The sequence below is a fragment of the Apus apus genome, chromosome 14 (genome assembly GCF_020740795.1).
Source record: "Apus apus isolate bApuApu2 chromosome 14, bApuApu2.pri.cur, whole genome shotgun sequence".
NCBI classification, from domain to species: domain Eukaryota; kingdom Metazoa; phylum Chordata; class Aves; order Apodiformes; family Apodidae; genus Apus; species Apus apus.
Window position 1 is genome coordinate 8,494,781 of NC_067295.1, and position 27,235 is coordinate 8,522,015.

Below are 27,235 nucleotides of genomic sequence, written 5' to 3' on the forward strand. Positions count from 1 at the left end.
TTCCTAATGGCCTATACATGGAATTACTAAGTTTAACCATTTCCTTTCAGAGGAATATGATACTAACTTCAACAGAAAGGAGGAATTTGAAGACTGAACTGTTTGGTTACCAGCTGCAGGTTACTCAGATCTAGTCTCGTAAGATCCCTAGACTGCAATGTGTATGTTTGACTAGAACTTGTAACCCTGTTTTGGTAAGGTAGCTCCTTGTGCTAGGTCAATGTTGATGGATTAACTGATTCCTTGTTTGGGTGTTGCTGTTTCAGCTGACTGAGCCATCACCTTACAGGGTGCCAGGGGAACACTGCACTTACCCAACATCCAACAGCAGACTGCATGGATCAGTGGTCCAGTTTGGATAGAAGTGTCCTTGATAGTGTGCCTTGTACACAGAGCCAACTGATATTTAAAAAAACTTCTATAAAAGAGGCAAAAGTTTTTTAAAAGAAACAACACACCATATCAGTCATCAGTGGGAGGAACTACACAATTGTCCCAATTAATGTAAGTCCAAACTTCTGAATTAGCAGGAGATTTACACTGCTTTCTGCAAGGGGTGATGGGCTTTTGGCTTGTATCTTGAGCTATGTGCAAGCACAAAGAACCATAGGAGTGAGGAGGTGATATTTTGTGTCAGGGTAATGTGAGCTTCTTTGGTTCTTGTGGCTGATGCACCCTGCACTGTAGAAATCACCATCCGAGTCCTCTGGGGCACATTATCATGTGTATGCTCTGCCCTCAGCCAGTTTCTGCTCAGCTATTTCACGTGTGCTGTAGCCTCTGTCTTCACCTCTATGTTCTACACAGCAGAAGACCTAATGACCCTTGTTCCAAAGGTCCCTTTGCTGTTGCTGCATGAGTTGCAGGCACTGCAGAGTCCCCACCCTCACTGCAAACACTTGGCCCATATTTAATATTCATTTTTATGTCCAAAGCAAGGAGGGAAGAATAAACCAGGCAAGAGTAGAAAATGGGCTAAAAAAAAAAAGGAAAAAAAAAAAGCAAAAAAAAAGCAATTTTGGCAAAGCTGTGGCTTTCAATAAAAAGGACCTGGATCAAGTGTCTTCAAGTCATATGATAAATCTCAACTGTGTTACTTCCAATCAATCTTTTACTGAAAAAGATGTGTAAACTTTTGGTTTACAAGCAGTGGTTTTACACAGATGAGAATTTTGATAACATAGTTATAACTTTTAGCATCAAAGCTGCTGAGTGACTGTCATAAACTGTTAAATGGCTCAGAAAAGTGAAAGTGGAATAGAAGCTTAGTTCACAGAAGTTACTTTGCAGTTATTACAACTCTGTCATTAAGAACAACTGCATTTTATTTTCCTTCTATTTTTATTTGATAAATCTTTTGGTTAAGATCAGATAAAAGCAGCTTGAACAATGTAACTGAATATAAAAATATGTTTAGACCAAAGTTTTTATTTACAATTAGGCACAACTTTCCTTATTTTCAGTCAACAAGTATCCAGCTGTGGAGGTACCCTTACTGTAACTGAGGTGGTGAGCAGTCCTGGGGGAAGTCTGTCATCAGAGTATCACTACTTCAAACACAGGATAATAATAAACTGTAGTCAGGATACATTTTGCAATCTGTTCTATTTTTTCTTCCATTTATGGGTAAAAAAACGTTTGCATGGCTCTTTCAGTCATGAGTGCAAACGGGTATTGCTTTCTGCAGAACATCAGTCAATGACTTAACATTTCTTACTGAATGAACATGCTCATGGTCTGTAGCCTTCATCCTCATCTTCATCTTCCCACTGAGCTGCTTCTCTAGCCCGCAGAGCGAGCGCCAGCGCCTCAGACATGCCCAGCTGGCTGCTGGGCTGGGGTGTCTCTGCATCTGTTTTTCACCAAGCAAACAATGTTAGCTGTGCGGGTGTTGGTACAATAAGCACCCACCCCCTTTAAAAAGCCCTGTGTTATTTTAGTGTCTCATCTGTCAAGCATTTGGAATGAAGTTCCATGTTTGCGCAAACCAGGAATAGTTCAAGCTACCACACAAGTTTCCATCCCTTTTTTTATTTCAGACACAATGTCCTAGGGACTCTACGTCATTAATAACCTCCTCTGAGATTCATACCAAGATGTGACATGTATCTCTGATGTCATATTCTTGCCTGTGGCTGCTCCCAAAAGACAAAATGGCTCATTTACCCACAGAAGTTCAACCCTCTGGTATACAGAAACTTGTGATCAGCCTTCAGAAGTCACCACCACCACAGCAAGCTACCAATTAACACATCCTACAGAAAGTGTTTACCCAAAAACCCAGCCTTGTTTTCTCTTTACACAAGATGCTAGAATTGTGTGTCTCACACCCAGCTGCTACACGCCGTGTCTGTACTAAATCAAACTTTTATGCTGAGCTGAGCTGCTATGAGCTGCTTTCCAAGTACAGCATTTGTTGCTTACCTAATGGGAAGCCAGTCCCTGGGATGATCCCCGTAGAGTAGGGATCCTGAAAACAAAATTCACAAGTAGATTTAGGCTGATGTTTCCTCCCTTTACCTGTTAACTTTTATGTAAAAAGATAGCAGTTACAGGTAACAAAACCACTCTCCAAATCTTAAGCAGATTTGGGAGTCTGAGTATTCCAACAGCTATTCTGATAACATTTTTTTGTATCTGTGCAAATTAATCTTTAAAATTATTCCTATACATAGAGGATGACTTCTTACTTCAACATACACCCATTGTCTAGATGATGCCCCAGGCTGTACATAAGGAAATCAAGCAGAGACTTCCTTTCTTTTGACCATCTTACCTCGTACGATGCATTTTGGTTTCCACCAAATGCCCTTCCTGGGTAGCCTGGGCGTCGCCGGGCAGAGCGTCGGGAGGCGCGGTATGAAGGGGCTCTTCTCTGAAAGACAGAATATTTGGCATTTGCAGTCCTCTATTCTGGCTCCAATCAGGACTTTGTCAGTGTTACACCCAAGGCTATCACCCTTGTTTTAGGGAGATGGCTCTTCTACTAGAACCACAATGAGATTATTTTGGCATCTCTTTTTGAAATACTACTTTAACAGCTGCAAGAATAGCCACATTTTATGGGCTCTCAAACCCTCCCTTCAGGATTCCCACTTGTGATAATGGACACAGCCACCAGGTTGTCTAGTGTGTGAAAAGCCCCAGCACACCCAAGATGCCCATTCACTTTAAGCTCCATCTTTACAGTCAATATTTATTTAGATTAACATATATGTATATTCATCAATATATCAATTATTAACATTGTTTATTTAAATCTATTATCATATTAGTGATGGGCAGTCATACAGGAGGTCCGGGGGGTGAAGCAGCCTCCTCTTCTTAGTCTAGGCAAGGTTAAAGTGTGGCCAAACTCTTCAGTGACTATCCCCCCTGCATACCCAAATTAGGAATGTTTTCTGGCAGTTTCATAATATTACATGACTAGTGAGGGTTAGGACTTCTCTCTATCTCTATCAGGTTAAATTCCACTCTGGAACAAATGGTTAGAGAATTTCCACGGTATCCTTTCGCTGTCTGGAGTTAACTAGTAACCAATCAACTTAGGTGAAATTTTAAATATCCCAAAATGGCAGCCCATTTGCCAGGCTAGAGAAACCCCACTAAATCATACCAAGCACATAATTGAAACAACAGCATCAGAACTATCAAACTGACCTGCTGCTGTTGTCTTCTTGGCTCAGATGTGTTTTGGTTTGCCCTCTGCAGTGCCCGTAGTTTTTCAATTAAAAACATTTTATCTTTTCCTTCCTATGGTCAGGAGATATTTGATCATTAGCTGGAATGGACAAATAATTCTTGAGAGGCTCAAGGCCTGTGAATAACCATTGACCAGAATAACTAAAATTCCTTCTATTCTGAAATTGTCTACAGTTGGAGCTGCAGCAGCACAGCTTGAAGGTACGATTAATTTGCAATAACTATTTGTGAGTTAAATTTCCCTGCAATTCCCATGAGGAGAGGCTCCCACCCTCCCTTATACTGTCATAGGAAAAACAGATGACAGCTCCACAATAGCAGAATGACACAATCAACAAGGACGCCAAATTTAAACAAAAATATAAATAAAGTGGAAAGTCAAACTTACATTAATAATTTGCTTATGTAAGAGTTTGGTCGCAGTCTTTCTTCCTTCTATTATTTGCCAGTAAATATAAGTAATAATTCTAAACAAAAAAGACCCAAAAAAAGTTGAACATGAGCACTCATACCTGTGAGTATTTCCTCCTAGTCATTGCCTAAACAGAAAGTTATCTTGCTTATTTTATCTATTAAAAGATATACACAGTTACATCTATATATGCACATATATATGATACATATATAAGAAAGTATGCATATAGTTACACAAGGAATGGCAAACACATGAAATTGCTAAACACAGTCTCTTGGAAAAGACCCAGAGATTTATGGACTTGTATTCCAGATGAGAGGGACAATTAAAACAAGTCAACAATACAAGGTGCAATTCGGATAATAAATAGTAACCTAATGCTCTTACCTAACATTTGCCTGGACCTTAAATCCCAACACTGAGCAGTTATTGCTTCCAGGCCAATCCTGGTCCTGTTTTACATGAACAGGTTTGGGCCCTTAGGTGTGTGTGGCCAAGCTAGAAATACCAAGCAGCACCACCACAACACCCAACCAGCGAGCACAGAGCCTAATAAGCATATCCTGGTTTTCCCTCAGCCAAGGGGGCAGTATGTGCATGTACCAGAGCTGAGCTGGGATCAGAATGCAACCTCCTTAAGAGCACTTCCCCATGTGGTGTGCTCACTTAAACGGGCTGCTTGTGCACTACCATGCCCTTCCACTGCAGCATCCCTGTGGTAGTTCAGCTCTTCCTTACACAGAATCATCTCCTCTAATGACTCCTCCAATGAGAAATGGTCAGAAAAGACAAACCAACCACCTCCCAAACTTCTGCTTTTTGTCAGAGTCCCAGAATACAGCTGGTCTGTACCACCTGTGCCTGTGAAAGCCTGCTTTTTCTCTACTGATCTATGCACCTCTGGGGAAAAAATAAAGAACAATCTATCCTGCTAATTGCATGCAGCATGTTCCATGTTCCCTTCTGCTGACATTCCTAAAGCTAAGTGTGCCAGTGGTAATAAGATCTGGACTCTAGGCAGCAGTAACTAGAAATACTCAGTTAAAAGCAGTGTATCTAGGGTCAGCATGAAGCTGGTTTGTAAAGAGCTTTAGCACCCTAACAGAAAAGGAATAGGTTTTATAACTTCTTTATGTACCTCAAATACATAACCAATCACTTTTGATGCTTTAAAATGTACTTTGCAAATTGTTTTAATAAAGAATGGCTACATCATAGCCAATTTTTTCCACTTCAAGTCCTTTTCATTAGCTGGTACTTACAGGAGAACAGTAGAGAGGATGAAGAAGAAAACTGCACTTTTAATTAAATTATAGTAGATCCACACTACCCATTTTGAGGCAGTGTAATTCTCCAGTATTTTCATCCACTCAGAGACTGCAGCATACATTGAAGACAAACCTCTGAAAGGACCACATTTTTCTGAAGGTGTTAACCTGAAAGTGAGAAAATAGCTACTTAAAGCTTCATATATGAACCAGTGATTTAGTCCAAGATGCTATAGCCCTCTGCTCACTTTAGACCCTCAGGAACTCCCATGATCTAGGTTTGATTTTTATCTGGGTTCATTCTCTAGCCATTATAATGCCCACTCCAGACTGCAGTGAGAGGCAAGAGTCCCCACTGCCATAGGTTGGTACTGAGCCCTGTAAACACAATCTTCACCTAAAAGTCAATCACTGTAGTATGAGCTACAGCAAATTAAGAATTTGGATTTTCAGAGTTTCACCACAAGTGCTTAAAGGAATCATCATTTCACTTTGCCTTGGAGGACATGTGTCCCTACAGCTTTTCAGTAACAACAGGATGTGGTGAAGTAAGGCAGCCTGGAGCAAGAATTAACATTTTCAGGTAGACTGAAATAGGGAATAGTTGTTTGCTTTGAAACTGAGCCTCTCAGACAGTCTGAAATTCCCACTTGCCATCTGGAAATGTTTGCTCTGAAATATCTCATCCACCTGGTTTCATGTGTAGCCACCTGTCTTACTAAATATTGAACTCATGTTGCTGAAAATTGCCAAGAAAAAGACAAGGGGTATCCATGCTGTTCTGCTTACTGTGAGGGGAGCAATATGCACAGAAACAAACCAGTTCTAAAATACTAGTAACAACCAAGATGCATTACTGCAGAGGTCAGCACTCCTGCAAAAAGAGCCTGGGAGGTTAGAAAATTATCCAGAAGTTGACCTCAATTGAGTTCTCCAGGTGCTTCTCCACTGCAGACCCAGTATGGTCTGTAACATAAATAAGACCAGGAAGTAGGACTAGGTTGCAGAAACTTTTGAGCAGGAGCAAAAGCCAAGTTTGCTGTGACATTTACATAGCAACCCAAAACTTCAAGGTTACTTTTCTTCTCCTCCCACCTTCTTATGGGACAAGTTACTGTGTTAACCACATTCTTGCAAACTCTGACTGTCCCTGTTTTCAGAATACAGAACATCTCATGAACATCTGAAACCTTCTACAGAAGAATGCAGATTCTTCTACCTGGCATCAGGTCACACAGCATAACACAGTAGGCTTGAACACCAGTGATCTTCCCTACCTCCAGACAGTGACTCCAATCACAGACAGGACTCCGAGGAAGGAAGGGAAAAACAGCAGGAACATGAAGGATGTTGTCATTTGAGCAGTTCTCCAGGCTTTGCTAGGGGGCTGACAATTCATCATCAGACTGACCTTTCAAGAGATGAAGGAACACTGGCTCTTGTAATGGTGTTACCTGACACTTCAACTCAGTTTAAGTCAATCCCACTGAAATTGCTGGTGGCAGTTGCTGGAATAGCATCTATCAAACATTTCCAAGGACTTCTTTTACATTCATTTGATAGATACACTGTGGCTTCAGAAAACTTCAGTAATATAGTCTTTAAATACTAAGAGACAAAATGAAGTTCTGATGGGGTCTTCAGGACTGGTGGGTAGAGTTTGCTTTTGTAGCACACACAAACCCACAGATTCAATCTTTCTAGCTGCAGCCTTGTTCTTCTACATTCAACACTTCAAACCACTCAATGACCCAACAATCAATCATCTACTCCTCCTACTGAGACAAATAATTCTGAAAATAATAAATTGCCACCATGACCTTTAGCTGAATCACCTTGCTTACACTTAGATCACCTGGGGGGGTGGTGGTGTTTGCTGGGGATTAAGCAGGAAGCCTAAATCACATACACAGGCTGAGTGTCTATATTGATACCTGCACTTGTACACCATTAATTCCCCAGCTTTCAATTTTACTCCTTATTTTCTTCCCTCTCTAACTGTGCTCTTAACCTCTCCTATGACCCTTCCACACTTTTCCCCCCTCTCAAGTTTCAGAGGTCTATAACATGCATCTAAATTGTGTTACTTTAAAGCAACCCTTCCCCCCCAAACCAAATTAACCAAACTGCTCCCCTAAATGCAAAACCCCACAGCATCCAGACAAAACCAGCACTTTAACACAAATTCTGCCCAGATTGAAAATGGTTTTGGTTTATGATGAATACATGTAAAGCTTGTTACCTTTTTCACAAAAAATACTATAGAAAATGAAATCATCTGGATAGCAGGCAGGAGAGGTGAGAAGAGGATACCAATCCTACAAGAAAGGATTTGTAAGAGAAAAGTTAACTCTTCACTATTCAGCACACAGCCCTCTGTGTACTGAAAGCAAAAAGTATCACACTAACTTAATATATAGTTAGTGTTTGGTTATTTGGAAATGTAATTATATTAACATTCATCCTGTAACAGTAAGTCAACCTTTAAAAATACACAACTTCAACATACGTATCTATATACACAGCTGCAAAACTGTTACAATTGGAGCAACATACTCAGAAAGAAGGCATCTTTTCCAGGGTTTAATACTGAAATTATTTCAAAAGGAACACCATCCCAGTGGGGAAATAAACAAAACTCAAAGATGTTCCTTTCAGGGGCCTCTCCCATTACCTGCATAGTTACAAAGAAAATTGGCAATCAATCCTTACTAAAGGTACTTAACGTGCCACCTCTCTCAGGCTTGTATCCCTGTTCTTTCCCCCATGACAGGAAGCACCCAGAAATGTCAGAATAAGAATGTTCCACAGCATTGCTAAGTGTAAATGAAATTTTGGCTGTAAATGTGATACTTACCAGGTCAAAGTCTGTGCATAGATCAAATCTAAAACATTTCGTCCAATATCAAATTCTGGCAGCCCCAGGCTCCGAAAGACTGTAGTTCCAATAATTCTATAGGGGGGAAACCACAGCACAGCAGTATTTGCTAAATGATAAACCCTTTGTAGAAATGTCTATAAAAGACCACCTGAATACAGGCATCAATGACAAATTATTCAGGGGCTGCATTAACCACATCATGCAAAGCAACCACAGCTTGTTGATTAGACAGCACACCAAAAATGAAACAGTTTGGCAAAAGCAGATTCCCATAACACAGCAGGACTGAAGTAAGGACTGGGATATTTTTTCATGCAACTCAAAAAAAAAAAAGGGGGGGGGGGGGAGGGAGATTTTGTAACTGTACCAGAAAAGTATGCTTATGTTTAAACAGTTGAAATGGCAAGTTGGCTCAGTACAAAAATGTAACAGTTTTCAGTTCCTGAGTCCTGAGAATTTTCAGCCTCAATCAAAAAGCTGCATCTTGTAGACTGATACTCTTGATACATCCTAAAATATGCCCTGCTTCAAACTAACTGAAATTGCAAGTAGCTGAGACACACACAGGTGAGGAAGTACTCAGAGGATTCCAACAATCCTTTATATCACCTAATTTTTCCTGAGCTGGGGAGATTCGGTTTCTCTGTTGCAGCAAGATTTTGATAACTATCCCATCTCACCTTGAACATAGGTCTTGGTACCACCTTATCAGCTGCAGCATCAACATTAATCCAGGGCTGGGCTTTCAGGCCATTACTCTGAACACATACAAATAAATATGAGCAGTTTCACTTTGAATCTTTTATGGCTGTAAGTCTGGTACTTTTGCATGGCTTAGTGGAGAACACTGATAGCTGACACCACAGTTGTGGTACTGTGACCTTTTGCTGGGAGGTGGTTTCCTACTTGAATAGAAGGAGGAATGAAGCATACTGACAAGAGCTACGGAGAGAAGGTCTTCACAGGCTTCTCAATGTTGCTTTGTATTAATTTAACCTAAAATTAACAAAGCCCTACCTTGTAAACCAGTCTTGTTCACACCATGTGCAAAGGGTCTCTGACACAAGTATGGCCAGGAACCCTGAGTGCCCTGTGGAGCTGACAAGCAATTACATACTCTGCTATCTTAAGTCATAAACAATGTTTGGCAATGGGAAGGTACACAAAGGAGATGTCAAAGGTAAATAAATGACTTTCTGTTTACATCTTAGCTGTGTCCATGTTCAGTCAAAAATACTTTCTCACTGTGCTGCAGAACTCTACACTTCGAAGCCTTATTACATCCTTAATAAGACTGATTAAAATAAGATTTTAAGCTTGTGTACACTCTGTAGAATGACATAGAATTAAAAGGAAAAAAATTACAGAGGGATTTCCCCCAAGGAAAGCCAGCAATGTGCTTGCGCATATGCAGAAAAGCAAGGTTTTCTGCTTGAGACACTTGGTCCTTTGTTACCCCGTTCAGGAGATCCATGAGAGGACAATGTGGCTTCCTCCCTGACTGTGTTTCCATCTCCAAAGGAAAAAAAGGACACAATGGGAGAGCAGAATGGTACACACTTTGGTCTGCTCCTAAAAAGCAGCTGCAATACACACAAGGCATGTAGCCAGAGACTATGCCTGGTAGAGACAACCGAGGAAGCTTCAGTGATGCCACAGCCAAACTTCTGTTGGACTTCTTTTCTCACACTGGAAAAGACAACCACATCTATGGTGTCTTTGGCTTATCAATAAAAACAAGTTTAGAAAAGCAGCACTCACCTTCGTAAAAACTCTCCAAAAAAAGAGCCAAGCAAACAAAATATGAAGTCAACTAGAACGAGACGATAGATATCTTGGCCAACCAGAGTCTCCCAGCACTTTAAGAAGCAGAGGAAAAAAAAAAATAATCTAGAAGTCAGAAATCATGCAATTCTAACATTGTTCCCAAATGCTTGGGCATCTGAAACTTGAGCTACAGATCAAAGATTTGCTAATAGTCTGACTAACCAGAGTTGACCTCTCATTGAACAATGCTGCAAACCAGCCAGGACTGGAGGTGGGCAGTTATTGTATTCCTACAACACTGGGGTGGCAATTGAGCTTTCCACATCACTGCTTGTACTTCTCTTTGCTGAAGCCTTTTATCACAGTGGTTCTTAACCTGGCACTGTCAGTCAAAGATTTGTAGTTTTGAAACTTTACCTGTGACTCTGATGCAGCCACAATGTTCAGCCAGTAGTAGCACAGTATTCCAACAATTGTTATCTTCAGGATGATATTTCTAAAAAGAAAAAGTAACAGTAACCACACTGACAGCTAGTCTGTAAGCTCACTGGAGGAAATGATGGCAGGGTAACCATTGGTTATGCTTTATTACCCCCTCTTATTACAACAATAGCTCTGTAGAGTGCCAGGACTAAGAGCAGCTCTCCTGGGAGCTCAGGTGCAGCATTCACCTCTTGTCCTGGCAGAGGTGAGCTGGGCATGACAACCTTGGCGCAAGCCTTGACTAAACGGGCTGCTGGGTTGGGTGTGTGAGCTCCACAGGGAGGAAGGTCTGAGGGGCACCAGACATACCACAGTGTTAATTCCAGACATCTGTATTTAATCAGACCTCCTCTCTCCACTTTCTGTCCTTTCTCTGGGGGAGCAACAGCCCAGGGGCCATCTAGGGAAGCTACAAACAAAACCAAGCCCAGTGTCATAGTGGGCCTGAGAGGGAAACTATACCCCTTCTCATACAGAGATGTACACTCCAGAAGGCTCACAGAAGACAAAAAAAACATGTAGGAAAGTGTACAGAACCCTTTGGAGAAGATGAATTCTCCTCCATAGCTCCCTACTGCCCACCACACCTCCTAGACACAGCTTGCTGTCAAAAAGAAGAGTCAGACAACTTCGGGCAAAAAGCAGTGAGAGGTGGTAGGAACAAATACCTGGTTATAGTGACATATATCTGGTGTCCAGGAGTCCGAAATCTCTCAAGGTGTCCAAGCCATGAGTAGAAGAATGGGATGAATGCATTGAGGAGTGATGTGACAATAGGAAGCACCAGGACGGCAGCTTGGCTCTTTAGGTCATTTTTATGCCCTTTCACAAACAGCTGAGAGAGGAAAAACAAAACAACCCCAACTTAGAGCCTTAAACTAAATGCTGCCTCAAATTCTATCTACAGGAAAGATGCCTGGCGCACCTCCTGTATGCTTTCAGGTCAGAGATTATCATACTTTATGAGCCCATGTCTGGCAGCTCAGTGACCCTCTCCACTTCCCCTCACAGTCCATGGAACCAAGGGTGGGAGCCCCAGCTCAAATGCAGCTCCTACACAAAGGAAAGGCAAGCCTTGCAGAGGCTTCTTCTTCCTGCTTCTTTCCAGGTCACCAGCTGCACTATCCCTAAGCTAGCCACAAACACAGGCAACCAGCTGTGGAGGTGAGGGGGCAGATTTGCTCAGACCCCTTAGGCCCTATACTCTTGCCATAGTCCCCAGCAGTGTGAACCTTTGCAAACCAGCTATTTAGGTATATCAGGATTTGTGTTTGCAGTGGCAGAAACAACAGCTGTGCTTCCCTACAGTCCTGGTAGTGAACAGACCACTGCTTGCACTCAGTGCAAGACAGCCATGTGGGAAAACACCTCCAAAACCAGAGTACAAAATCTGTCCTTACCTTTAGGTTATTAATGGAGAGGAAGTAAACAGCAGCACAAGCAGCTACTGCTGTTCCCAGGGAAGCAAGCCAAGAAACAAGATGAATAACAATGCGAACAACTCTCTCTGTTGCAGAAAAATTCAGAACTTCTTGGTTTGCTACACTGAGCTCTTCCTGCAAGGAAACAATTCCTAATTAAGAACTCCTTAGTCAACAGCACAAAGCAAAACTTGTTTCAAGTAACTACTTGAGAGACTGAATGAAAGATTATTTTGCTAGGTGAGCAGAGTGATATCCTGGGAATGCTTACTGAACAATTTTGTGTTCCTATCCTAAAAATCATGACAGTTACACTGTATTTCCAGATATTACAAGCCTGCCTTTTGTTTACAAAATAATTAAATAACAGGAAGGAAAAGCAAAAGAAATACTCTGGCAAATATTTAATAGTCACAAAGATTCATTCAATAGAACATAAGCATACAAATATTTATATGTAGCTTAAACAGAAAGAACACCCAACAAGTAGCTAAGCCAGCTCCAAGAGTTCAAACCAAATGAGACTTACCAGTCAGGAGGACTTAAATCTTATTAGGAACAGGATTAGGGTGCTAGACTTATTTGTGCATACAACCTTGTGGATGTACATACAGATCTCTGGCAGAGTGACTCATGTATGCTACTTTTGTACCTTTCAACTTCCTGTACCTCCTGTGTTTTGTACCTTGATTTGTGTGCTGAGATTCTTTTGCTTCAGCTTCACGGCTTTTTCATTAGTTATATTGAAGTCCCAAGTGCAGAGGAGTTTGCTCGCATTCCCAGTGTATGTCTGAGAGGTAATGAAGTTCCTGCAGAAGGATTTTGCCATGCTGCAATGAAAACTCAATTTGTTAGATGTGTAAAGGGGAAACACATCAAGTCTGTATAGCAGGACAAGAGGGGAGATTTGTCAGTTTTTCCATCCCACCTCAAGGCTACTGGATATCAGAGCATGTCATGTAAAACAACATGGAAAATAAACTTTTATGCAAGAAACAATTCACATTTCCTTCTCCTAGTTGTTGCTGACAATCTTCACCTCTGGAAGGCCACATCAAAACAAGAAGGTATTAGGAGCAACAGCTTACAAAAGGGGGATCATGATATCCATTGCTTTGAACTGGGATTCTCTCCATGTCCCTTACTATTTTGCAGCTGCTCTTCATTTGTTTAATAAAAGGTCTGATTTCTGGACACTGTCTTTTGAACAGGAATTTCTACTTAAACTCTAGACCTGAACATAAGAACTCACAGAAACACACACTATTACTGCCAACTACTAACAGGGTGGGGGTTTTTTTGTTTTATTTTGGGTTTTTTTGGTTGAGTTTTTTTTCCCCTTAATACAAGTGAAATAAGAATACAGACTTAGTTTACCTGAACACCAAAATAAGAAAACAGACGACAAAATACATTCCAACAGTGAAAATATAGGCCAGCTGCATGTTGTAGGATGGACCATTCTGTATTTTGCTGATTGTAGCATTGGTGTAAAAGCCATAGTAGAGTACTGTTTGTTGAAAATAACCCTGAAAAGATACAGAAGTAATTCAGAATGTTTGCTATAACCTACATATGGTCAGAAATATCATCCTCTGAAGACAAATTCACGGAAGTCAGAGCTGTCCCATTCCCTACTGTAAAATCACAGCTGTGATTAAACTTCTAAATATCAGGCACTTTGTTTTCCTTCTATCAGCTAAAATATTGTACAACTCTGAGAGCTTCTAGAGATAAATAATTTATTTGCATCCTTCTTAAGGTTCATGTGGGATGGTCACGAGCATTCAACACCTTTGCAAGTTTTGGTCTTTTCTGAAAATTCATGAAGAGGGAAAGGTTTAATTGCTTCTTTCTTAGGAGCAAGTTTCTGTGCAGACAAACTTTATCAGCAGCTATGAAGGAACCAGGAAGGAAACATGCAACATTCAACACCAGAGTTACTACATTAGAGCTGAACTCCTGCAGTGGTGACTGTACTTTGCAAAGTTAAACAGCATTACTACAAAACACAGTACTTTCAAAGCATTTAAGAGGAAAAGGGTGACACCTTTCCTCTTTTAAAAAAATCTCTTCTTACCTAAGTGTTAGAAAGACCAGAGTATTGTTTACTACTAGAGAAATCCATTAACAATAATAAAATTTACACTTTTTTTATAGGAAAGACAGAGAAAAAGAAGAGTAAATAGTCTTCCTTTGATCACTCAGTTGATGAATACTATTAAGAGTTAAAGCAGTGCAAAATCTTCCTTTAAAAATAGCCTGGGACTTTATTCCCTGAATACAAATATCTCCACACAATGGAAAGATCTTCCTGCTTCCAGGTGTCACCAAGTTCAGTGGATTGCCACAAAGATCTGTGAGCGTGGGAAAAATGTTCTGCTGAAGACTAACATAGCCATCTCTGGAAGGCCTGGCTTCCTTTGTGACTCTTCCACTGCTTTCTGAAAGAGTGATGGAAGTCTTGAAATATTGCTGAACACAGCAGTCATTTGCAGTGAGAAATGCATCAGGAGTTCCATTCACCTCACTCTGTGCCAATGTTTGTTGCAGCTTTTTTTTTTCCAAATATGTACTAAATATTGTTTCTAGTCACATCATATTCTAACTCCACCTCTTAATAATAAATACTAGATTTTTTACTTTGTTGTGAGTTTTTAAAGTAGATCTGTTGATCACAGTACTAATACAAAACTGTTGTTACATACTTACAGCTCCAGTGACCAGTTCCAGACCAGTGAATGAAAGATTATTTGCTTCTGCTGCAGCAAACTGAGGGATTATGATGAAACTGAGGTTTACAAAGAATGAAAAGATGTTGAATTTTAGCAGCCACTTCAAAAAAATAAAATAAGAAAGAACACTTGTTCCAAACTCTGCACCAATGATCTTCAGAGTCTTGTGCCAGAACTGCAGTAGGTCAAAATACTCTGACAAGCTATTTCTAAATCGCCGAAATGACTGAAATGCAGAAGAGGAGAGAGATTAATCTAATCAAGAAGTCTTAAATGGGACTTAAACTCACATAATAAAGCCTGACACTTTTTACAGTTCCATTTTGATGATAAGAAGAGATTTCCCCCACTACATGCACCGTAAGATGCTTAACTGGCATCCCTAAGTGCTACTGTACTACAAGTCATTATTAACAAACACTGCAGCAATTAACTAGTTCTTTGGTAAGTAACAAATCAAGCCACCTCAGGAGACAGTGATAACATTGCAGGTGCAGTGGTTTGATCTCTTGCAACTCGGGGAAGTTTGACACTTACCACTGCTGCTCCCTGCAAACACGTTGCACAGCACTGTGACAGCTGAGTATTGCAGTGCCTTGATGTTTTTATTTCTCCAAGAACCTTATTCCTGTGGAAAAGCAGGGCAATGGGTGACAAGCCTTACAGTATGGGTTGTAATTAAAACAAGAAGCCAAAGAACTTGCTACTCATACAGTCTCACACATGTCCACATGATCAGAGTTAGTAATACACGGCTCTTTTTCTATTAGCTGATACTACAGCTCTTGCCCATGCTATGACAGCATGTTCTAACCCCTCCACTAACTCACTCTAGGAACAAAATTTAAATATAATCTGTGTGGAGGCAAAAGGGTGGTTGAGACCATGTGGTCTCTTCTGCATTTTCAATGGCCAACATCTAAGCTTCCTTTGAAACTAAATCACAAGTCATCATTCCAAATCAAATCTCAAGGCCCTGATATTCCCTTTTATATAACCATGAGGGACTCATCTCATCCAGCAAAAGGACAATGAACCATCTTTAAATTATTTTCCCTTGCAAAATGTTAACTTTTTGAAAGTACTTTAAAAAGTACTTTCAGCCCTTTCAAAATGACAAACCAGAGCTAAGCAGATGGCAAATACCCACACTTGATGGCTAGATGGTCAAAGTATAGTGTTTGTTAAACTAAACAGATACACTTTTATTTTTACCTGATCTCTCTCTTTCTTTTCATGGTCTCTGGCATCTTCCGGATTTCTTTAATCCTTTCACTGGTGGACATACTGGCAAGATTTCCAACTACCTCTTCCTCTGAATAAACCCATGAAAAATAAAATATTTTGGATAATAACACAGTAATTCTTAAACAAAATCCGAATGGATAACATTCCCCATTTCCACTGCTGTCAAGGTGTGGCAAGTTCTGAGACTTCATAACACTCCCCAGAATATCCCCAGCTCCATCAGTATTTTAATACAGATGTAAGTAAACAGTACAATATTGAATGTTAAGAAATAAACACCATTTGTCTGATGCTTGTTTGATGTTAATACAAAGAGCTGCAATAAAAAGGAAAACAAAATATTGACAAAATCCAAGATTCTGGTCTATTGCTTGATCACTGTTTGATAGTTATATTTTTCTATGATGCTATATTGACTTGGAAGCTCAACTTTTATTTATTCTGTAATTTCAGTTGATGTTAGTGCCTGAAGATGGCACTACTTATGAGAGACAAAACTGTATTACTTGACAATCAAGCATAGTTGGAATTTGATGCCAATTCCAGACCCAGTGGCTGACAGCAATCCATTAGCTGGGTAAACGAATTCTAATAAAGAGTTTAGCTTTTCTCTCCACAATTTAAAACATATTCACACTGCACTGTGCTTCACTTATGATCAGATTTGTGTACTAATAGAAAAGATTAATCACTAGAGTTAACACAAAGTGGTTCCCATAACAACAGAAAGACTGTACATGCAATTCTGGTGATAAGCAAAAAATAGTATCAACCACACCATCCTTGTGCAAGATGCTATTTAATATTAAACCACTTATCTAAACTCCTACCTTTTTTGTAGGCTGGATCTGTTTCAAACAGGCTGGAAGAAGTCATGCAGATCTCATCAGGAGGTCTTCTGTTGTGCCTCCGAGAAGAGCTACCTAAACAACATGCCCTGTTTAGTAAGCTCAGATACTCCTGACAAATTGACTAAAGAAACTCAGATTTCACTTGCACAGCAACAACTTCCAAGTAAACCCTTCAATCTCACTACCTACGTGCAAACATATACTCTCCCACCCACTTCTTACCTGGTCATGCTTGACGACCACATGAAATTTTTCAGATACATGCTGGAAAAGAGGAACTGAGCCCAGGCTTGAGCTGTCACAGAAAACTGTCACCTAACTCATTTATAAAGGTGCAGCTGGTTATTCAAGAGTTTCTTCATGGAAGACAGGTCCTTTCTTTAAAAATCCTTCCACTGACTTCAGAGGGATTGTTTTAGATTCACTCAATCATGCTAAGTTATGTGTACCAGACTGGCATTTCCCTGGGGCCAAAATCCAACTGTTCTCTCAACCTTCTGTCATCCAATTACTCAAACACAAGAGGCCATATTCCTTAAATGCATTCACCTTCCAGCTAGGGATCAGGTTATTTTAGCCACAGCTTTCCTTTCCCCACCTTCCCAATAAGCTAATGGCCAGTCTGTGCAATGCTACATACCCCTTTTGAGCTTGAGCCTCTGGTGTGGAAGGCCCCAGACAACTGATGCACCAGTTCTTAAGACACATGGTGCAGGCTCCTTCACCATATTTACTATTTAGATCTAATGGTTATGTGATGTGTCACTTTCACTTTGAGTCAATTTCCTTTGTAGCAGTAAAAAAGAATCAGAAAAATAAAAGTATCTGTGCCTCCTTCTGGAGGTATTTCTTGAACTTTCAGCATCCAGACATTTATCCCCTAGTTGCAGTGTTAGAAATACACTCTCTTTCCCATTAGGTATTAAAAGCTACATGTGATCATTGATGCTCAGAAAGGTCCTATTTCTATGGTCACTCACAGAGCAAGGTACTTCCAGGTACCAAAAAAAGAAAAAAGGTTGCTTTTTAATATGAATAAAGGATTTTGCCAAATCAGATCTTAATGGTTAAGATCAGGTCTAAAGACAGTGTTCTTAAAGATGAAAGAGAAAAAACCCAACAATCTCTCCTTTGCAGGCACAGAGAGGAGGTTCTTTCAACACACCCAGGTAACATCCAGGAAAGAACTCAACTACATTCCAAAAGCTGCAGACAGGAACCAAAATGATTGTCATAGAAAACTTGTACAATGGGAAGAACAGTTCCTACCCAGAACATGAACAATAACCTACTATGCTAGTCTAAAACAAAACCCAGATTATACTATTCCAGACCCCTTGTATAATGAGTATAAATCTCTAATTACAAGTCTAGAATTTACATGGAGACAACATAGTGAACAATACACTAAAAACAGCCTCAAAAATGCATCCTATCCTCCCCCAGTTTCCTCCTACAATGAGCCTCTTCAGAAAACTGTGTAAGTTTGTCTTATGTCAACCCACTTACAGGGAGTTTGGGTTAAAATTGGTAGACATTTCTTTCACTGCTCAAGAAAAAAAGAAACCTTCAGAAAGGTATTGAAAAATTCAGATGTAGGATGGTGAAAGAGAACGTGTTTTACGATTCCTTTTATTATGTGAATATGTTCATCCCTGAACCAGGGGGTTTTAATATATTTATTTAATCCAGGGCAAGACTGCCATGCAATATTCTAAAGCACCACAACCCTTATGTCTTACCCCTGGACAAGCTGGGAGTTTTGTTGGGACAGCGGCGATCCAGCTGATGGAAGGCAGAAGGTGAGGGGTAGGGCAGCTCTGGCCCAGGCTCAAAGGAAAGATTATCTGTTGAAGGAAATTAGAATTACACAGGAAGTTGTATATTGCTGTGGATTATTTACACAGACAGAATATCAGCCCTATTGACCAAATACAGCTCTACTGCAAACACAGCAATATATCCCATTAACAAAACTCCTGTATCCCACTCCAATGTACATCCTAGTGTTCAGTGACTCAGGGCAGTCCATACAAGTCAGTATTTACGGATCTGTTAATACAAGAGACCGTCCAGACCTGGTCTGTTAATGTAACATCTGAACTACTTCTAGCAAAAAAGCAAAAAACCCCACTGTCACCACCACTGAGTGGAGCTTTCCAGAGCTGCAGGACTCCCTCAGGACAGAATAAGCCATTATTTGTTCCAGTGTTTCTGTAAGCTGTTCATAGCAGAAATTACATACCTGTAAAATTTCCATATGGATTTCTGCTTAGGACATTAACTCTTGGGAAACCTTCTCTGTATTCAGAGCCATGTCTCATGGAGGCCATTGGTATGGCCACTGGGTTACCCTGTCCCCTTCCACTGTGTTCTCCATAGGAACCATGGAATGAAGAATCATAAGGGCTTTGGTGAAAGGACAGATTCTTTTGAGAACTCCTCCTGTGTGAGCAACAAAAAGGAAAACGCCGAGTGGCACATCATGAAAATTACCCAAATTAAAAAATACCCATGACATGATGCCATAAATCCCAACACCCATTTAACTGATAAATTCATCTAACAAGTAAAAAGCAAACATGCCATTTCTCTTGAATGCTCTTCATAAAAGCAGCTTTAAAAATTGTGTCTGAGAATGAAAGCATAAAGGAGGGATTAAAAGAATTCCACAAATTAAAACTCTAGAGATGAAGTTTCTCCCACTTATAAATAATTTAATGTCTTATGGCAGTCACAACAGCAAAATTAAATAAACTCACCTTCTATCAATTTCCAATGTCTCTGAAAAGTGGTAGTCTGGATTTTCAAAGGCTTCATTGTAGTGATAAGACATGACAAGTTGTTGGCTTGAGGGAGGAAATCTTCCTTACTTTTGTCTCTACTGCTTCATTAATATGTTCATGAGAAAACTGATTACAGACCTGATTACAAAATAGATACAGGTACATAAAAAATGAAAAGGGAAGTCTGGGTAAGTCGATGAAAAGGGAGCCTTATATTAGAAAAACAGAATCTAAGTTAACCAGGCAGCTCTTGCAATGAATCAAAGCTCATACTCAAAATTATAAATGAAGCAATTTTTAGCATTTGTTCTTAAAGGCAACACACCAACTTTGATCAGCTGCCAAGCTATTCAACAGGGAAGGGAAAAAAAAAAAACACAATAAAGGACATATCTGGCAAAACCCATCAGACCCTGCTTTTATCTCAGCTCCACTCCTAGAAAAGCAGAGCTGAATCTCCTCAATCAGCTTTTCTGTCTGCAGTGGTTTTTATTTATGATTTCTACTGCAGTAAAGGAATTATCACATGAAGAAAAGTATCTTCAAAATGGATAATTGTACAGTGTCCAGTTTCTGAAGGCCTGTCAAAATCTTTTCCTTTTGTCAGAAGAAGCTCTTAAATAACTGGTGAGTCATTTACACACCTAGGGATCTTGGAAGACACTCTAAAAATCAATACAGTTGTAAAACACTGCCTAGGTTTTGCACACTGGCATGCAAAGAGGTCTGCATATAAACAGAGGTGGTTAATCTAATTCCAAGTCCTATATTTTAATCAGAACTTTGTCTACTCCTCCATGCCAACATGATGAATCGTGCTATGAGGACCACATCTTCAGCAAAGAAAAGCGTACCAGGCAATTTGCAAACAAGGTACATCACCCATCCCTTCTGTAAATACTGGAATGTGGTTACTGCCAACAAGGTGAAACTTGTGGTTTTTTCAGGCAACAATTCCACACCTAGAGAGACAGAGTGAGATTCTCATGTATTCAGAAAAGTAATTAGTGGAGTCTCCTCTCTGTATCTCCAAGCATTAAACACCCCAAGAATCTAAGGCTTTTACATAAAAGTCATGGGAAGATCTCCTGATAGAAGGGTTTCCTTTGACAGGAATCACTTAGCTCCTGATGATCTTTTGAGAACTAGCTTAGAATATAATCTGAAGATTTATTCAAACTCTTTAGGAAATAGTACATTCTGTCCTTATTGAAAGTGATGTGTGCAAACAGCTCTTCGAAAATATAATATAATGATCTTCTGCAAAGAATTGCTTGGAAAACTAAATTTTCTTCTATTAAAGTGTTCTACACTTCAAGTTAATGAAAAGCTAGAGAGGAAAAGGATACTTTCTCAGGGGAAAAAAAATCTCAGACAATTCCCTTTGAAGAGTGTTGAAAAATACATTTTTCTATTTTTTAACTGGTTTCCCAGGAACCCAACTCACTCAGACTCAACCATCCAGAAAGCTGGGAAGCCTGCCAGCAAAGCTGACCACTCATCTAAACAGCTCATCAGATTGCCTGGTCTTCATTCAAACTGTAGAGAGAATGGATATTTTTATAGAAATGTGTAGGTTGTGTAGAATCAGCAGCAAGCTGGTAGGAAGTATTAACCAGCTCTAACAACCTTGCTTGCCCAGGCCCAAAGATCATGAGAAACTCTTCTTATCATATCAGATGTCTACATTAGAGGTTTGCTTTGGGGTTTGATGGACTGGCAGATTATAAATTTGTGACCAGTTCACTGGAAAGAACACAAAGCACACTAAACCATCTCTTTCTTCTTTTGACCTATGATGGAATGCAGTAAACCATAGCTCCAGCAAAAGCTATAACATTAAGACTTAATTTTATCTTTGAAAGTTATTTTCCAGAAGGGAAAAAAAAAAAAAAAAAAAAGGCACTGAAGAGCAGTGTTGATTTGTGAAAGACACACAAAAAGCAGCAGCTTGACTAATCTTGCCTTTGCAGAGTGGTGTCCATTTGTTGGATGACATTTTGGATTTCAGCAAGCAACTAGAGAATTCTGGTGTTCCTCATCTGGAGGATGGAAGGGTTTCAGTTCAGTGGGTTTAATAATCTTATTAATAATCTTACTTATTGATAAGTAAAAAGTTACAGGACAGGTGGAGAGTGGCTGCTTTCTGCCTAACTCATTCAACATACATTGTAATGATACAGAACAGGAAATTCCAAGCAGTGTAGACTCATGCTTCTGGATCACTTCCCAGAAAAATAACTGCCTCCACATCACAGACCAACAGCCTTGATAAAATATTACAGGTAAGTTTCATCCCTTCCTGGAAAGGCAATTCTCTAATATAGACACTAATCCTCATTTAGACTACAACTCAAACAAACATGGAACATCTTGCTAAAACAGTACTTTGTCCTGGTATCAGGTTTCAGGAAAGCCACTTAGAATGATCTTTATGGAAATAGAGCACATTGAACCTTGTGAATCAGTTCTTCTATTAGTTCTATTTCTTTCAATGCTATTAATTCAACTGTGATATAGTTCTGGGACTTACTGTTTACATTTCTCTTCAAGATCTGTGTAAGGAGAATTTTTTGTAATCCTTTTAACTGAAGGGTTACAGGTAAAGGACTTATATGTCTATTTTGTAGGTTATGACTGGACAGGGCTTCACTGTTACCCGAGTTTGGTTTATTAATGCCTTCCTGTCCTGTTCAACATGTTCTACACAGCCTCATACTGAAAAAATTGGATTGATGTCTGGAAGCCAAAAGTGAGTCTCTCAAACTCACAGACCAGAGTTAAAACTAGGTTACATGCTGCAACAGCAGCTAGGTTCCAGTTTCAACACTGCTAAAACAAACCAGGAAAGCCTCTCAGCAAAACTGAAGAGCCTGTGAATTGACACTAATCAAACATTACACTCAAGAAAATGTGATCTTTAATTGACATATTTGCAATGAAACAAGTGTGGATCATACACGGAAGTCATGTGCATTATTTTTTTTGCATATCTTTTATGCATATTGCCAAAGTACCCAGTCTGCACTGACAAACATCACCTCTGACCAGCCTTCCCTTGTGCTTTTATCCATGTCAGCAGGGTCAATTACAGGTGCTAACGTCACCTTTGTTATTTTATACCTTCAATCAATTTGAGTAATGTAAACTGTGCCTCTGCTACAAAAGATCTTCCCAGTGAAAGATGACGTGGTAGCACTGAAGACTCATCTGCTTACTACTGTCTAGGCATAAGACAGAACCAACTTGGGGAGCGAAAGGAGAGAGTGACAACATCCCCATTATGGCTGCAATGCTGCTGTTTCTGCCAACAGCTTGTTGGATTTCAAGCTCACAAAGCTCCTACAGTGCAATGCTACCCAGCCTGCATTCAGATCCCATCCTCCCAAGCCCCAGTCAGTAAGAGCAGGGTGCAGAAAGTAGCCAGGCAGGCTAGCAGAAGCAGACAGTGTCTCACACGGGGGAACACTGTAAGGTGTCTGCCCTCAGCTGGCTGCTCCCATTGCTTCCAGCTACTGCTTCAGTGTCATGAACTTTACTCCTTATCTGCTCTTTATCCATTTGTTGCACCTACTTACTTGTTTGCCTTGTCCTTTCCTTTTAACAGTCTTCTTGTAATTTCCTGCCCCCCTGGCCTCCCAATATAGTAAGGCTGCAATATTTTCATTCTGTTCACTTCATTTGCAACTTAAATCCTTTCTTTCACCTGTGGCTGCTCAGATAAGACTTCTGGAGAAGGACTGCCAACTACTTTCTGTTTGCAGTGTCTCAAGCAGGATTCTACTTCTTCACCTAACTAAATTTAGACACCTTTATTATAAACATGCTCCTGAAACATTCAAAAAATTGTTACAACATACAGTTAAATTTTAGTGTCCAGTAAAGCGTTGTAAAGATGTGGCACACACTTCAGAGTTTTTGCTTAATGGCAGTAGACAAAAGTTCACATATTTCACTAATTCTGTGAAATTTATAGTGCTTTCCCTAACCTACCACACAAATCCCTGCTTCTCCACCCAAAAGGCCCCATGGAATCACAATTCTTACAGACTGAAGTATATAACACAGGGATTTTGCATTATTTAATCCTTTCCCCAGAGACCTCTTTGAGAGCAAATGTCTTTTCCTTGGCTGCTTTGTTTTGCTTTTATTTCCGTAACTCTGAACACAAGCTGCAAACCTAAACCACCAGGAAAACTACAAGCACTGGATAAAGATGAACAATCAGGGATATAAAACCACTAAAATTAGAAATAGAGAACTGAAGAGTAAGAACAGCATACCTGGCAGAGAGAGGAAAGATTAATGAGAATAAGAAACTGTGAACAGAACTCTGGATTATTTCTTTAACACTTGAAAGACATTACCTAGCTCACAGACTATTATGTGGGAAAAAAGGCAAATGCAAGAACCACTTCATATCAGTGCAAATCAGTCTTGTGACCAGATTTCCAAACTGCAGACTATCACATTCTTTGCATATAGCAGGACTAAATCTTCCTTTGCAGAACAAGTTTTTTACCTCTACTAACCAACATCACGGAATTGTCAGAGTTGGAAGGGACCTCTAGAGATCATCTAGTTCAACTTGGCCCTCCTAATTTTCCCCCTACATAGCTCCACTACATCTAGGTATTCCTTAGGTCACCAACCCTTTTTCAAAGGCCAGGAAGTTTCCTTTTGTTCCTGACATCCAGCCAAAGCTCCTTATTTAGCCAGGCTGGCCTTCTTCCCCATTGGCTTGTCTTTCAGGTCCTGGGGATGGCCTTCTCCTGTGTCTTTAAGAGTATGACCAGCCTTCTTGGGCTCCTTTGTCCTTCAGGACTGTCTTCCAAGGGAGACTCTCAACCATGCTCCAATGCAGGCCAAAGTCTGCCCTTCAGAAGACCAAGGTGGCAGTTCTGCTGGCTACCCCCTTGCTACTCCAAGAATTGAGAACTCTATCATCCTCATCACTCTTTGGTTCCCCTTGCAAAGCATCATGTCTATTTTGCAAGGTCACCTGGGGAGGTGGAACAGTTACCTGAGGGACATACCTACTACACTGCGTGTGCTGTGCAGGAACTTGTTGCCACTGTTTGTTATCCTCTGCACCACGAGCCCCACCTGACTGTTGGGCCTGATTCAGCAAGGCTAAGCCACAACACCAAGGGTCTATCTCCCTCTCAGACTCCCTGATACTCCTTAGCCTCTCCACCTCCTCCTTCAGCTCTGCAACCATGCAGAGTAGATAATGTCTCTGCTCTCACCTCATACAGCTGGTCTCTCCATCATCCTCCGGTATGAACGACAGGCTCAGGTAGCTGTGAATGACCAGCTTCTTGTATTTGAAGGAAATGTCTGGTTACAAAAAAAGGAAGCAGGTTTTGAGTACCTGTCTGGAGTTAGTTTTCTGCTTTCAGTGGAAAGGCAGCTTACCAGACCAGGTCTTCTGGAGGCATGAGACAGTGATTACTAGAACAGTTCTTCTATTTTGCCTTAAGAAGAAAGCTCTGATTATTCTGTACTTGCAATGGATACCCATCCAGTTTAAATGCACCCTTCAAATTACACTTTAATGAGCAGTATCAGTTGCAGGAGTCTTATTCAACTGGAAAAGCTTGTGAAAACTACACATATGGTCATTTTAGATAAGTTTTTAAAGGTCTTAAATGTTGTTGAATTAAAAAAAGCCCATTGTTCTCTTTGTAATTTCTAGCTTAATTTCCTGCTAGGATATTGTACTCTCATTACTATTTGCACACGCAGCATTTCAGATGACCGTGAGGGAAAACAAAAGCTGTTCACAATATTCTGACAAACCAACAAAAGCTAGAAAATGGTTGAGAAGAATCAGTCAGAAGAAAAGAAAGAGAACCAGTTTTGTCACAGGTTTCTCCCAACTCTTCAAAATCCTTATATGCAATTTTCAAATTGTTGGACAAATAATTTCACGTAAACAAAATCCTTTTTTTCCCAACAAAACGCAACTACATAAAAATGCAATGTAGTATGTTAGCACATTAGGGTCGTATTTTACAATGAAACATACAGAAGCTATGGATTGTACAAGTCACAATTAGAGGCTGTTTCACAAAAACGTGAAAGGGGACACCACTGTAGAGTGGCAGTTCCTGTTACGTCAGCCCATACAGCCATGCCATACCACACCACTTTACCACTTTCATGGCAAGAATAAAAGTTCTCCAGGCAAACTTATATGGAGCAGGGAGAGAAAAAAAAAACAACCCTGAGATCAACTGCTTTGGGTGGAGTACTGACACATCAGCTCAGAACAGGCTTCATTTCAACTACATTGCTTAGCACAGGCAGCCTGCTGCTAGCCCCATCCTATGCCAGGGCTGCATCACATGGGCAGGGACACTTCAACTATCACACCTTGAACCTGGCTCCAGAGCTAGGGACAACACAGGATCAGGCTGCTGTTGCTCCAGGACTGGCAGAAGACTGTAGGACAATGGCAGCAGCAGGAGTTGGAACAGCTTCCATGCAGTACACAGACTGCTTGCAGGTTTGCTTAATTGACAGAGCACCATTAAGGGACAGAGACTTAACCATAAAATCTTGGACGTAAATGTTTGGCTTTTAGATGTATATTTAATCTTCTGCATAGAAATGTTTCAACCTTTGTAGGTTAGGGCATAAAGGAGAAGACTAATGCTGCGACTGAGGAAAGAGAAAGTTGTATTGAAGCAGCCTGATCTAGCAGGAGATGTCCCTGCCCATGCAGGGGAGCTTGAACTCAATGATCTTTAAGGTCCCTTCCAACTCAAACCATTCTATGATGATTCCATTCTAAACAGTAAGCCTGCATATTTTGACTGAGTATGACTGACCACAAAGAACATGAATACTTAAACCTGAGATTTTCCCCACCTATTTAATACAGAAGTACTTCTGGCTTCCTGTTACCTATCATAACATAGAAAAGTCACAGCCTGCTCCCTGGAAAATGCAGTGCCATATTCACTCGCTATCTAAGCAGACTCAAACATGCAACCTACACCAAAGTGAAAGCAGATGTCATGCTGCAAGTTGGTGATCCCTGCAAGGCTGGTGCAACACTTCACAGTGTAGCACACTGGCTAAACAGCTACTGGAAGATCTCCCTCCCCATGGTAGGGAGAATGGAACTATATGTTCAAAGTCCCTTCCAACCCAAACCATTGTATGACCCTATCAGGAAAGGATGTGGCTGTTAATCCCCTATGGGACCAACCCTTCCAGCTGAAGACAAAGCTCATATGTGATGAACAGGGCACCAAAGCCATTAAGTGCCACAGAGCAGGGCTGATACCAAGGGCACCACTCTGTGGTTAATGACCTATCAGATAGCAGGCACCAATTACACCCCTGAACACAACGCACGCAGTCCAGCCCTAACAGTTCTATCACCCTAAATTAACAGTCGGTATCAGCAAGCTGCAGTCGCCTCTCTGCAGTTCGGGTGACTCCTTCAGGACAGGTGCACGGAGAAGCCACCTTCCAGCCCCGCCACCGGGGAGCGGGTGCAGACCCTGTTCGGACCACAGCAACCAACAGCCCCGGCAACCCCGGCCCTACCACCGGCCGCCGAACGGCAGAGCCGCAGCAGCGACGGACAACGGCGCAGCCCCGGGGACGCGCGGCCCGGCCCCTTACCTGCCCGCCGGGGAAGGCAGCCTGGCCCCGGCTCGTC

General features: G+C 40.7%; 1 protein-coding gene across 5 annotated transcripts; it reads right to left on the minus strand.

Moving 5' to 3' along the window:
- Positions 1-1,332: 1,332 nt before the first annotated feature.
- On the minus strand, positions 1,333-27,235 carry TMC5 (transmembrane channel like 5). 5 transcript variants are annotated; one of them, XM_051632310.1, is made up of 24 exons: positions 27,199-27,215; positions 24,807-24,897; positions 19,534-19,695; positions 19,017-19,216; positions 18,514-18,618; positions 16,751-16,843; positions 15,888-15,987; positions 15,210-15,300; positions 14,650-14,898; positions 13,315-13,466; positions 12,623-12,767; positions 11,917-12,072; positions 11,185-11,351; positions 10,451-10,529; positions 10,028-10,125; positions 8,243-8,338; positions 7,628-7,703; positions 6,663-6,796; positions 5,380-5,553; positions 4,091-4,169; positions 3,661-3,753; positions 2,777-2,875; positions 2,425-2,470; positions 1,333-1,852 (listed from the first exon to the last, which is right to left on the minus strand). In XM_051632310.1, the coding sequence occupies exons 3-24, from the start codon at positions 19,605-19,607 to the stop codon at positions 1,731-1,733; spliced, it is 2,628 nt and encodes an 875-aa protein (XP_051488270.1). In that variant the 5' UTR covers positions 19,608-19,695; positions 24,807-24,897; positions 27,199-27,215; the 3' UTR covers positions 1,333-1,730. The 5 variants fall into 5 exon arrangements, with proteins under 5 accessions (XP_051488270.1, XP_051488273.1, XP_051488275.1 ...); XM_051632313.1 differs by lacking the exon at positions 24,807-24,897 and having other exon boundaries at positions 27,199-27,235; XM_051632315.1 differs by lacking the exon at positions 11,917-12,072.

Excerpts from the sequence above, each read along its gene's own strand:
- TMC5 (XM_051632313.1), bottom strand. The coding sequence starts at position 19,607 with ATGTCTTATCACTACAATGAAGCCTTTGAAAATCCAGACTACCACTTT. Across the intron at positions 19,217-19,533 it reads ACATTGGAAATTGATAGAAG|GAGGAGTTCTCAAAAGAATC; the intron begins GTGAGTTTATTT and ends TTGCTCACACAG. Across the intron at positions 11,352-11,916 it reads TCTCCATTAATAACCTAAAG|CTGTTTGTGAAAGGGCATAA; the intron begins GTAAGGACAGAT and ends TTCCTCTCTCAG.